General features: G+C 42.5%; 1 protein-coding gene across 2 annotated transcripts in view; it reads left to right on the top strand.

Annotated features, from left to right (window-relative positions):
• The window catches only part of LOC143282380 (adhesion G-protein coupled receptor G4-like), a 53,351-nt gene that overhangs the window by 23,517 nt on the left and 15,641 nt on the right, over positions 1-14,193 (top strand). For both annotated transcript variants that reach the window (XM_076587998.1, XM_076587999.1), the window contains exons 8-13: positions 896-1,073; positions 1,794-1,897; positions 3,767-3,889; positions 6,861-6,892; positions 8,953-9,087; positions 12,181-12,275. In XM_076587998.1, coding sequence (XP_076444113.1) covers positions 896-1,073; positions 1,794-1,897; positions 3,767-3,889; positions 6,861-6,892; positions 8,953-9,087; positions 12,181-12,275 — 667 coding nt within the window. The remainder of the gene's footprint in view (positions 1-895; positions 1,074-1,793; positions 1,898-3,766; positions 3,890-6,860; positions 6,893-8,952; positions 9,088-12,180; positions 12,276-14,193) is intronic.

Below are 14,193 nucleotides of genomic sequence, written 5' to 3'. Positions count from 1 at the left end.
AGGTGGCTTTATTCATTGACAAAGTATTGAGAACAAGGTCAACTAGAAATGTGAATGGTCCTGTTTAAGGTGGCTTTATCAATTGACAAAGTATTGAGAACAAGGTCAACTGGAAATGAGAATGGTCCTGTTTAAGGTGGCTTTATTCATTGACAAAATATTGAGAACAAGGTCAACTAGAAATGTGAATGGCCCTGTCTAAGGTGGCTTTATCAATTGACAAAGTATTGAGAACAAGGTCAGCTGGAAATGAGAATGGTCCTGTTTAAGGTGGCTTTATCAATTGACAAAGTATTGAGAACAAGGTCAACTGGAAATGAGAATGGTCCTGTTTAAGGTGGCTTTATTCATTGACAAAGTATTGAAAACAAGGTCAACTAGAAATGAGAATGGTTCTGCCTAAGGTGGCTTTATTCATTGACAAAGTATTGAGGACAAGGTCAGCTAGAAATGAGAAAGATCTTGTCTGGGTCAGCTTTTGTTTATTGACAAAGCATTGAGGCAACCGAAGATAAGTACAACATAGGATTGTTTTGTTTTGTTAATGTCACGTTTTGCGTCTGCTATATATGATGATGTTCTGTTTTTACTAATGTGACTATTATGATTCCATCTGTTGTGTTATCACCACATCGACATGAAACAAGCAGCGACACATCAGTAAGGCTTATCTTTGACTCTTTTTTTTTTTTTTTGTTTGTCTTCCTCATTTGCTCTTCCCCATCCCCCCGCCTCTACACCCTTCTCCCCCTTCCTTCTCGCTCCCCCCTTCCTCCCTACTCCCCCACGATCCCGCACCCACCCATCCTCACCCCACCACCGTACTCCCTCTCCCCCCCCCTCCTCTCCCCTGCCCCCGCAACTCCCCCCCCCACCCCCACCCCCCTTAATCCAGACGGGCACCTGTACTGGACGGACTACGACAGTACCGGGCAGCGGAACAGTCTGGGCAAGTCGGACCTGTTTGGGCGGCAGAGGGCTGAGATCTTCAGCGCTGGCGCTGGTACTCATATCTTTGCGCTGGACGTTTACAACAACCACCTGTACCTGTCTTTTACCGGCAGAACTCTAAAGTGAGATTCTCTCAGTCTGTGTCCGTCTGTCTGTCTGTCTGTCTGGTCTGGTCTGGTCTGTCTGTTGTCTGTCTCCCTCTCTCTCTCTCCCTCTCTCTCCCTCTCTCTCTCTCTCTCATAGTCTTAATAGTAGTAGTAGTGGTAGTAGTAGTAGTAGTATCATAGACAAACCAAATTTGTTTATATTGAGCCTATTAATGTGTTCAAGCTTCTCTGAAGTTGTAAGAAATATTTCTTTTATTTATATAAAGCTTTAAAAATCCGAAGAAACAAGATTGGTTTGTTTTTTGTTTTGGGTTTTTTTGTTTTGTTTGTTTGTTTGTTTGTTTGTTTTGTTGTTTTTTTGTTTTGTTTTGTTTTTTTGTTGTTGTTGTTGTTGATTGTTGTTTACTGGAGCCTAGTCTTCGTTTGAGACTATCGTTATATTTCCATATGAAAATGTGGTATCATTGTGTTTTTATAATGTTAGTAATATGTTCACATATCCCTTCATAAGGGGCACTGGTCTATATATGAATAATCTCTCTCTCTCTCTCTCTCTCTGATTCTGTCTCTCTGTCTCTGTCTCTCGCCCTCGCCCCCCTCCCTCTCGTCTCTCTCTCTCTCTGACTGATCAGTTCAATGATTGATAGATCGCAGTATATTGATCGATCCAATGGTGTGATGGATTGGGTTGCTGGGTAACTGCTTTCTTTTTCTTTCTTTCTTTTTTTGTTACAGGGCAATATATCGATATGACATGGATGGGAATCCAAGAGGACCGATCTGCCAAGGGCTCGATGATATCAGAGATATACACGTGGTAGATAGCAGCATTGATGTTGGTGAGAAACATGTAAAAGGAGGGAAAAGGATGAAGAGATGGGTAATGATAACAACAACAGCAACAACAACAAAACAACAACATGCTCTTTTGGTAGGAATCTATCAAACATTTTGTATAGACCAGTCCACGTGGCCCTGCTGTTGGCATGATGAGAGAGTTTGAAAGTGTGCATCCACCTTTACTCTGACCTGCGAACCGATCCCACTCCTCCTCTACTATTTCTCCACCCTATTTCCTCCTTTTTTCACACTTTGCTAATCACGCTTGTTAAATCTACACCCCTATAGTTGTCCGGATTATTCGTGTCCCCTTTCTCTTGAAATAGGACAACAACGGATCTACACTAAGCTAGGGGAAATAATCCTTCTTCAAACGAGAAAATCAATATCAACTGCTTTAAGCAGCTTTCCGATTATTTCATCTGGGTCTGCACCACTTTTTTCTCGATTTTTCTGATTTCTTATACTGGCTTTAATTCACCCATTTTTACAGGGTTATCAAACAAGGATTCGTCTGAGATTTCATCAATTTCTTCATCTTCTTCTGCATCTGCGGTGTCTTGCTCACATCAAATGAATTGAACACATAAAAAAAAAAAAATGATCGTACCACTGCTGTGATATTATTTCATCATGATTAACACTTTTCCATTTAACTGATCTGATTTTTGTCAAAAACAATTTAGAGTCCTTTGTTGATTCATTTAACTTTTGCAGTTTCCTTTCACCGAAATCGTTGTGGTTTTTTTTTTATATCGTTCCTTATTTTAGTGCATTACTTTCCTTCTTATCCATAAATGCTTTTCGCTCAGTTTATGCCTTAGCCGTTTTGGCTTTTTGGAAATTTTGCAACAATCTCCTAACCTGTCGGTTCTTATTTTTACATTCATTTTCGAACTATTTTCGAACTGTGAGAAGAGAGAGAGAGAGAGAGAGAGAGAGAGAGAGAGAGAGAGAGAGAGATTACATATGTTTTATCGAATCAGTGTCAACTTTTTCTTTTATATGCTGGTATGGTGGTCTCGCTGTGAAGACTAAGAACATCCTGAATAAGATTGTGAATGTGTGCAGTGAGGTCGTTGGCGTGAGACAGGGCAGCTTGAGTGAACTGTACAATGTCAGAGTACGACAAAAAGCTAGATGCATTTCAAGCGACAGCAGCCATACGCTGGCAAACTATTATCAAAACATACCTTCAGGCAAACGTTTCTGTGTTCCAAAATGTAAAACAAAAAGAACCAAATGCAGCTTTTTTTTTCTATTCTCAAACCAGCTATTAAACAGCAACGATTAATTATCAGATATGTGACTAAAAATGAATACGAGTGTATGTATATGGGATTTGATATCTGAAATCAAAATACTGTTGAACTGCATATTGTTATTATATGTCATGTCTATTTTTAGTATGCTACTTTGTGTCTATTTTATGCCTATCCTTTAACTGTGATTTTGTATTGCACATGTATGGCTGTGATGATGTATGAATGATTTACTCCAAGTTACCTTTTAAAGGTTTCTGTCGTTGTTGTTGTTGTTGTTGTTGTCGTTGTTGTTGTCTACTGTGATTATTAATTCTACGCAATGGGTTGCCCTAGGTTGACAACTAAACATATATCTTTCATGTATACATGTCGAATGACTGTGATTTTCATGTATGGTTTATGTGTTTTACACCACAAAGGAATTTCTCTTGTCGAGATAACAAAGTATTCTGGAGAGAGAGAGAGAGAGAGAGAGAGAGAGAGAGAGAGAGAGAGAGAGAGAGTATACAGTATGGATTCTCACCGCTTGCATCTAAATATCCGTTTTCTGTTGGGGTAACCCCCACCCCTCCCAACCTCACCCCCACTCCAACCAACTGACAGTGGCCACCAAATGCACCACGGACAGGGGTGGATGCTCACATATCTGCATACCCACCACGGGAGGAGGGCGGAAGTGTTTATGCCCAGACACCTACATCATGCTGGAGGACCAGGCAACCTGCAGTAAGTGTGTGTTGTAGTCCGTCTTTCCACAAACAATCATGTCATGGGGGTGGAGAGCAGGGGAGGGGAGAGAGCGCCTATCCTCGGTCGAGACTAAGCTGTAGGCGCTTTGGAAGGGTGAAGAGAGGGGAACAAGTGGGGCAGGGGAGAGAGTTGTGTTATCATGATTGTATTTTTTATTGCATTTCTGTTTCATAACAACATATTTCTCTAGTAATAATAATAATAGTAATAATGTACATTTATATAGTGCCCTTTCACTCCAAGAGCTCAGGGCGCTTTACATGAAAGAAAAATATTACAAATCACAAATCATTCATGACCCTCCTTCCTCCTTTTCCCACTCTTCATACATCCAAAGTGAGCTAACGTGGGTGGTGCTGGAGAACAAGTAAGCTGAAAGTGCGTACAGATAGGTTTTCTCTGTGAACATTTGTGCTGCTCTCCCCAGAAAGAGAGCGCGTCGCCACAGTGTAGCGACACCCTTTTTTTCTTTTCATTTTGTCTGCAAGTTCATTACTTTTCCTATGAAAATGAATTTTTCGACCGAATTTTGCCGTGGATTCTTTTTCATGCGCTAAGTACGTACAGCACACGGGGCCCCGGTTTGATTAGGCCTAGTGTCCAGCTGGTACCAGTTGTATTGCTTGGTTCTAACTTTGTGACAGTTACACGTGACTAAATGCCTACGTTGACCGAACTACGCCATTGGTCAGTTCCACACTACACACAGTTAGTAGCGGGTTACGACCATACTTGACTCTTCCGTCCGAGCAATGCAACTGGCTCCAGACCACCACTCAAGGTCTGGTGGAAAGGGAGAAAATACAGCTTCGGGTTCCTCAGAGTTAATTTCTTGTAGGCATTGTTGCGCAGCACTCACTGTGGGAGTTGGGTTATTATTATTATTATTATTCATGGAACCAATATGAGTGCCCGAACCGATTTTTTGTAAGCCATTAATGACTGAATTGTGAAGAATGGGGTGTTTGGAAGTTATTGCTTGTTGTCATTTGATTCCTTTTTTTTTTCTTCTTCAATGATGCATCTTTGGGTGTGTTGCTCTAATTACCTGACCAACACTGCAGTTGTCTGTATCTCTCGGGCCTGGTTAACGCCGGGATATCATTATGACAGGAAGCGTAGAGTACAGCCTTGTCACGCAGATTGACACCCCCGAAAAACTGTCGTCGCTCTTGCAAGAAACATCCAACTGCTTCCTGGACATTCAAAATTGGATGACTCTAAATAAGTTACAATTGAACGCGGACAAAACTGAAGCAATGACCATAGGAACTAAACAAAAAACTCTCTTCCATCACAACTGACACAATCAAACTTGGCAGTACATCCATCCCTCTTTTCAGTTCAGTCAGGAACCTCGGCGTTATCCTTGACAACACACTGTCCATGCAAAAATTTATCAGTCAGAGATGTCAATCCTGCTACTGTCAATTGCGGCGCATCAGTTCCATCCGGAAATATCTGTCCATTGACGCAACATCTAGACTTGTCGTTTCTCTCATTCTCTCGCCTTGACTACTGTAACTCTCTATTGTCTGGTTTGCCTGCTTCATCTTTTCAGTCGCTTCAGCGCATACAAAACTCTGCTGCCCGACTCGTCCTCAGAAAGAAAAGATCTGAGCACATCACTCCTCTTTTGCAACATCTCCACTGGCTCCCTGTCTCACACAGAATAAAGTACAAGATCAGCACTCTATGTTATAAATGTATTCACAAATTAGTCCCTTCCTATCTCTGTGGCTGCTTTCACCTCTACACTCCATCTCGCTCACTACGATCAGCTTCAAATCCAGTCTGTTTACGCATACCCAGATTCAAGCTCTCAACTGTTGGCCGCCGTTCTTTCTCTATCTCTGGACCTTGCAACTGGAATGAACTTCCTCTTTCGCTTCGTCAAGTCTCCACACTCAACTCTTTCAAGTCTGGCCTTAAAACCCACCTCTTCCCAAAATAGCCTCCCTTCCCTGCCTCTTCCTTGTCTTCAGTCTCTCCAGTTATAGAGTTATGCATGCGTGTGAATGACTGGTGCGAAAGCGCTTTGATTTGTCTCTGCACAAGATTCAGCGCTATATAAATACCTTTTTTTTTCTTTTTTTTTTTTAGAAGTTTCTGCAAAACAGCCTAGCTAATGGAAACCCTCCCAGTTTTATACACATCAGAACCATCAAAATGATGATGGTGGATGCTCAAAGAAAGCACAAGTCTGGATTTTGCGTCATTTCTCGCTGATTCCATGGCTGATAGATTGACGTCATTCTTAAGCTTGGCAACTTTTTCCTCTCGGTTTGGGCCCATTGCCTTTTGCATTCTGCCTACGTTTTGGCGGAGTGCAGGCTTTCGGTGCGGACGGCTGCCCTGGTGTGCCAGAGAGACCCGACCTCACTGCTTCCGCGTATGTTACTACTATTGAAGTGCAGGAGTCGGTTTGTGTCCCCCTGGTTTCCATGGGAACACCAGCCAGTCTGATGTTTTCAGTTCTCTTCTTTTGCTCCTCTATCGCACCCTCGAGTAGCGCAATGCGGCCACACAGTGGCAGAATCACCTCACGCAATTCCGTGAGGGCATTCGTACTCCCACACACCGCAGATGTCGATGTCTTGGAGGTGCCCACAGGAGACTACTCTGCGGTCGGCGAAGGTGTCACTGTCAGCTGTTGTATGTCTCACCGGCCGGACTCGGCAGGGAGTGTTGCTGAACTGGAGGCATCATCCACAGATGTCCCAGTGTGCTGTTTTGCGCCACGAGCTGTTGTCTTTGGCGTCGTCGAGTTGCCGAAACTTCTAGTTCTCATTTTCCAGTCACTGAAAAAAAAGTTTTACAGCAGATGAAATTTATCTGCCAGTAGGTTCCGCTATTTTGTGTGTGTGTGTGTGTGTGTGTGTGTGTGTGTGGCAGTCTGCGTCTTGTTTAACAACATGGTGTGTGAAGGTATTGTTTTCACTTGCAGGAGTAAACCTTACCTTACCGGCACTGTACAAGGTAGGTGCCCCTTTGTTGTCTGTGAAACATGTTACTCGTTTTGCTAAGAGTAAGGGGTCAGGGGGTGGTCATGAGAAGAGACATGAACATACTGAAATGGTAGAAATCTGACATGGAGGAAAAAGGGGGCGCTTCCTTCACCCAATGTCGTACAATAGCTTAATGTACAGACATAGCACACACACACACACACACACACACACACACACACACACACACACACAGGGTGTGTGCACATTAAGCATGCACACACGCGCGCACACAGACACACATATATACGACGTACAAGCACGCGTATGTACGCGCCCACACCCAATGATATCAACAACACAGGCTTGTCGAATGGAAACAAAAGTGGAGTGATTCAAATCACGCTTGCAAATCATCTTTTGAAAAAGAAGACTCGTGTATTTTTGCACTGCGAATTTCAGTTTCAGTTTGGTAAGAAATATTTTCCGGGTTGTTTTCTTTTTCTGTCATTGTATTTGGGACACTCAATGTAATATAGAATGGAAATGATAACAATACTACCACACAACAACAACAACTACTACTACTACCACGACTTCTAATGAGAAGAAAAAGACGAAGAATTGTTATTGTTGTAACTATCATTATTATCATTATTATTGATATGACAGTGATAGTAATGATAATATTGATGATGATTGTGATATTATCATATTGTGATTTCCAGTGTATTTGTCAGTAAGGCACAAAACATGCCTTCTCATACACCTTGACAAACCAACACACAAACACACACAGACATGTTAACAGCTGTTCCAGTGAAGCTCCAGACTTGTTCAACCCAGCACGAGTATTGATATTTGTTTCGGACCAATAACGACAGTTTGGTGGGGGGTTTTTTGTTTGTTTTTTTGTTTTTTTTTCTTAATAACTCAATCGGGCCGATTAGTTTTCTCCCTTCCTTTCCTCTGCAGATGACCAATTTGTTAGGGTTAGGGGAAAAAAATCACAAAAAATACAAAACACAAAGTGACTGAATGAAACTCCATGTACTTGACCCACTGACTACTCTCCTCACGTCGTGTGCACGCCCAGCCCCCTCCCTCTCTTCACAGCCCCCAGAAGCTGAGTCACTGTCAGTACTTCTTGCTGGTAGCTTCCTTCACTGCAGATACTTTATTCAACGTCTTCATCATCCTCGTCGATGTCGAAGCCTTCAGTTTGAAGCATTTCAATCACTTCAGCAGCAGTAAAAAGCTGCTGTCGTAGTCTAGTTTGCTTAAAACATTTCCACTTGTATCGCCTGCGACGCCATTTTCGATACGTATGCAGATTAGCTTTTCATGTGGGGTACCAAGTCAACGGCTGGCCAGCGAGTGTATAGTTACGGAACCTCACGGAGAAACTCTCCATTCGACCCTTGACACGTTCGCAATTCCCGGTGCAGCTGCGATTTTTATGCTACCCCATGAGGAAAGCTTGGGGAAAAAAATCTAATTGTCGAAACCGATATAGCGTTCCGTCGTCCGGAGTGAGAATCTAGAACAGTCGAGGTTCATAGCGGTATCCCCCCTTCCCCTCTCCCTGTGAAAATAAACGAGCTGTGTTATAACTTCTCTCTTAATGTGCGCAATAACCGAGTGGCTAAAACGTTGGGCTTTCAATCTGAGGGAACCGGGTTCGAATCCCGGTCACGGAAGCTCGTGGGTAAAAGGTGGAGATCTTTCCGATCTCCCAGGTCAACAGATGTGCAGTCCTGCAAGTGCCTGTACCCCCTTTGTGTGTATACGCAAGCAGAATATAAAATACACACGTTAAAGATTCAGCGTTTGGTGGGTTATGGAAACAAGAACATACCCCGCACGCACCCCCCAAACACACCTCCGAAAACAGAGTATGACTGTCTACATGACTGGGGTTAAAACGGTCATACACGTAAAAACCCACAAGTGTATTTGAGTGAACGTGGAAGTCACACACCACGAACGAAGAAGAAGAAGGAAATAATTTCCTGATTGTTTCAAGGACATAATAATTGATTGTTTCAAGGACATCATAATCAAAGCTTTTTTTTTGCTGGCACCCACAAGTCCGACGTCACAGCAGAGACAGTGAGGGACATGAGGAACTTGGTGGAACACCGGAGGCTGACGTCAGCAGAGGACGTGGTGAACGTAACCAGCTTTCTGCAACAGGCTTCCCAGGCCCACACCGTTACTCCACAGGTCAGGGGCAGGAGAGAAGATGAAGTATTTTTTTGTCCTTTGTTGTTGTGAAGCACTGAATGATGTTAAGAGAAAGATTCGTTCGACTTAAATTCTTGTAAACAAGGCCTGTGTGTTGAAGATGAATTTATTGTTGTCAAGTAACGATGATCTTGCTACTGAACGTAATTCATCTCTGTAATTGTACAAGGCTTTGAAGTATAGGGAATCCGCTTTTTCCTGATTTGTTCTATCACTTCGATCACTGCATTTTGTGTATGTTCTTCGTATATTACAATTTTGTGTATGTTCTTCGTATATTGTAATTATATATTATGGATTGTTCGCAAACCCCTTGATTAGGGGCTACGGCCTATAATGAATGGATAATCCTAAATGTATCCGCATCTATACGTCAGTGTTGTCCCGAGCAGAACTGTGTGACATATATTGTTGTCCTCACTAGGGGGTTCAATAGAACTGTATGACTGATGTTGTCCATGACGGAGATTAAGTTGAACTGTATGGTGTATGTTGACCTCACTGCGGTTCAATAGAACTATGTGACGTATGTTGTCCTCAATGGGGGTTCAATAGAACTGTGAGAGGTAGGTTGTCCTCAATGGAGGTTCAATAGAACTGTGTGGGGTATGTTGTTGTCCTCAATAGGGGTTCAATAGAACTGTGTGACGTATGTTGTCTTCAATGGGGGATCAATAGAACTATTTGACATATGTTGCTGTCCTCAAAGGGAGTTCAGTAGAACTGTGTGACATATGTTGTTGTCCTCAGTGGGAGTTCAGTGGAACTGTGTGACAGAAGTTGTACTCACTGGGGTTTCAATAGAACTGTGTGACAATTATGTTGTTGTCCTCACCAGGGGTTCAATAGAATTGTGTGACTTATGTTGTTGTCCTCAGTAGGCGTTCAGTAGAACTGTGTGACACGTTGTCCTCAATGAGGGTTCAGTAGAAATGTGTGAGGTATTTTGTCGTCCTTAAAGGGCGTTCAGTAAAACTGTGTGACATATGTTGTTGTCCTCAATGGGGGTTCAATAGAACTGTGGACATATGTTGTCCTCAATGGGGGTTCAATAGAACTGTGTGACATATGTTGTTGTCCTCAATGGGGTTCAGTAGAACTGTGTGAGGTATGTTGTTGTCGTCAGTGGGGTTTCAGTAGAACTGTGTGAGGTATGTTGTCCTCAACAGAGGTTCAGTAGAACTGTGTGACGTATGTTGTTGTCCTCAATAGGGGTTCAGTAGAACTGTGTGACGTATGTTGTGCTCACTGGGCTTTCAGCATAACTTTGTATCCTGTTGTTGTCCTCACTGGGAGTTCAATAAAACTATCATTATGCGATATGTTGATCTTTCCCTGGTTTTAGTGGAACTGTGTGTCCTGATTTACGTTGTTGTCCTTCCTGGGGGTTCAGTTCTCAGAGGACGAGAGAATGTAGAGTGAGGCTGAGTGCGGTACTGTAAAGGAGGTTAGGTGTGGGTGGTGGGGGTGGGGTGGGGGGGCGCAGGGGGGTGGGGGTGGGGTTGAATGGGGTCGTGATCATCCCACTGAAAGGGCACCCAAAGATGTGATAAACAATGTCAACAAATTTCTGTTCGGACACGCAGCGATGAAACGGGGAAAAAATACCTAGAAAAGGCATACGTGTAAACAAACTAACAAACAAAAATGCTGCCTCATTACATGAGTCGTAACATCAGTGCTTGGCCTTGTGAGATAATCGACAATACAAGTGCATTAACGATAACAAGCCTGTGAAAATGCAGGAGAAATTGGTGTCTTTTTTTGCTGAGTAAATATATGGAGATTTTGATGCAACTAAAACAAAATAAAAACTTTGGGGAAAACGTAAACCATTGCAACATGGCAAACTTGATTTGTTCCTGAATAAAAAATTTAAAAAAAACGATGCTTGTTACAATTGTTCATTTTCAGATAAATAAACCCAGACTGCACGTTGACATATTCCAGTCGAAGAGGGATTCAAATTTGATAGGTAAATGATATATATCATCAAAAGATGAAGGCAGTGCAAGCAGTATTCTTGGGCAAACTTATTCTTGACTCCTTTTATGTACTCATTAGCAGGTAACCTCTATAGGTTTCTGGAAATTCATCAGCATGCTAAAATAGCATCATCACACTGTTGAAACACGTTTGAAGGTAATTATCAGCACATGATTTCGTATATATGATATTTTCTTCAATTTTCTTATCTATCTATCTATCTATCTATCTATATATATATATATATATATATCAATGACATCACAGTATATGCAACATATAATACACCAAAGCATAATGGTCACCTTTATATAACTTATTCATTTACATATATACCAGGATAATCAATGAAAAAAGAAGAATTAATGAAAAAATGTAAATAGTAGATGGATAGATATAAAGGACATATAGATAAATCAATCAGCCAATCAATAAGTCGATCATTCAACCAGTCAATCAAATAACGAAATGAAAACAGTGGAACGTGTTTTTTGCGCATGCATATGTAACAACACCACCACACATCGAAGGGACATAGTGATTCAGTGATGTATATTTCTCTTTGTTTCTCTTTGTCTTGATTTTGCACACAAATGAGAAGCGGTTCTTCAGTTGTCTTTGTGTGTGTGTGTGTGTGTGTGTGTGTGTGTGTGTGTGTGTGTGTGTGTTTTGTTTTTCTTGGGGGTTGCGTGTTTTGTTAGTTTGGTTGTGTGTGTTTTGTTGTTTTTGTTTTTGTTTTTTTGGAGGGTGTTGGTTGGGTTTTTTGGGGGTTGATTTTTTTGGTGGGGGGGGGGGGGGGGAGGGCTTTTCTTGTGGGGTTAGATTTTTTTTGGAAGAGGTTGTATTCTTGTTGGAAGCAGATAAAACCTTCCTCAACAACAAGGTACCAACATTTCACGTCCGAAATTCTTTCCAGGCCTTATCACGCTCAGCAACTTAGGTTTTACTGTAGCCGTTATTTATTAATTTGTTGTAATTAATATAAGAGGTTTTCCTCTTTCTGTCTTTGCAGTTGTCTTTTTTTATTATTATTAAATGTTTGTGTAAGCATTGAACTTTTCATAATCTGCTGAACATTGTTTCCAGATGGCCAAAGACATGCTGAGCGTTGTAGACACCGTGGCAGGACTCAACCAGACAGTGTTACAGGAGTCCAATACTTTGGGCAACATCACCAACAGGTCAGATGTTAGCGTTAGGCTTTGGTTTGTTTTTATTGTGTGAAGTGGGGATTCATCTCAGTTACTTTGGGCAACATCACCAACAGGTCAGATGTTAGCGTTAGTCTTTGGTTTGGTTTCGTCGTGTGAGGTGGGGAAACATCTCCCAGAGGACATGCCCCAGTCTACCAGCCACCGTGACGAAGTGGTTTGCGTTGCGGCCTGGCGATTGGGAGGACAAGGGTTCGATCCCCGTCAGAGGTGGGATGGCCGGCTTCTACCCAAAGCTGTGTGTGTCATGGGCTTGAGTGGGAAGACTAACACCACACAATCTAGGGTCATCCACATCCGCAGGACCTACATATCTTTCTGACCTTATCAGTGTTTACACTCCCGCAAGAAATCTCCGATCTTCCTCTAACTGTTACCTTTTGAAACTTCCTCGTGTCAGTACAAGAAGCTATAGTGAACGCTCTTTCTTCTTTGCTGCTCCTCACATCTGGAACAACCTTCCTCATCATATCCGTGCATCTGGTTCTATTTCTGCTTTTCACTCATCACTAAAAAAACCTCATCTTTTTAAAACCTATCTGTAAGTACTCTCAGCTTCCTTGTTCTCCAACACCACCCATGTCAGCTCACTTTGGATGTATGTAGAGTGGGAAAGGGAGAGTGTGAGTGGGGGGTGGAGGGTTGTTTGAGAAAGAGTGGTTATGAATGTTTTATGTAACTTGTAATAGTTTTCTTTCATGTAAAGCGCCCTGAGCTCTTAGAGAGAAAGGGCGCTATATAAATGTACATTATCATTATCATTATCACATCATGGATGCATCTTTGAGAGCGTTTGGTGGAGTGGTGGCACAGTGACAACACGTCCGCTTAGGAGTCGTGAGAATCTCAGCGCAGGAGAACGAATCCCTCACTCGGCTGCATTCATTTCATCTCCCGCCACCTGACCTTGGGTGGTGGTCTGGACGCTTATCAGTCGGTTGACACGATAAAGCGAGGTCCCCGTGTTCAGCATGTACGTAAAAGAACCCACGGCAACAAAGGCGTTGTCTCTGGCAAAATTCTGTAAAAAAAAAAAAAAAAAAAAAAAAGTCCACTTCGATAGGAAAACAGTCACTTTCATGCAGAAAAAAAAGCACTGTATCATAGTGACGCGCTATACCTTGGGAGAGCTGTCCGAATTTCACGCAGAGTTCTATATTATTTAAGAGTAATGCAATAAACCGCAATGCAATACAATGCAAGTCCCTGACCAACACTGCAGGTGTCTGTATTTCTCAGCCTGGTTGACGCCGAAGTATATCAGGAGAGCACAGCCTTGTCAAGTGGTTCCAAACCTAAATGCACCCCCCACCGCAGCATTTTCATCACCCCCATCATCATTCGTCATCCTCAAAATATAGAAAACAAAGTCAACTAAAATCCTGGGGCACAGAAAACAAAAACCCACAAAGAAACCCCTCAGTCTCGCGTACTTAAGGAACTTTTCCTACCACATGAACGGGCGGCACTATCAACATGTCCGACGTTCAGATGAAGAGAATTCTTCCATCATTGCACATCACAGACCACCACCAGCACCTGTGACAGAGCAGGTACGATTCGCCTATTCCCGTTCCTCCTACTCTGTGATCATTCCTCTTGGCCTCTTGAGAGTTTGACTCTGAGTCCTGTTCCGGCTACCCTCCATACCCCTCCCCTCTCTCTCTTTCTCAAACACACACACACACACACACACACACACACACACACACACGCACACACACTCCAGATACGTATAAATGTTGAAATTGTATTTGTGCAGATACCACTATCAGCTTCCATAAACACTAGTGATTCTCTGCTGATCTTGAGACAGGGCTTGATATTATTAATGCAGTTAGGGACGTAATGTCCGAGCAAGTGTTATACAGTTTAGTTAATCCGAACT

Source organism: Babylonia areolata, chromosome 5 (assembly GCF_041734735.1).
Source record: "Babylonia areolata isolate BAREFJ2019XMU chromosome 5, ASM4173473v1, whole genome shotgun sequence".
Classification (NCBI taxonomy): domain Eukaryota; kingdom Metazoa; phylum Mollusca; class Gastropoda; order Neogastropoda; family Buccinidae; genus Babylonia; species Babylonia areolata.
This window is presented reverse-complemented; position numbering and strand designations above follow the sequence as displayed.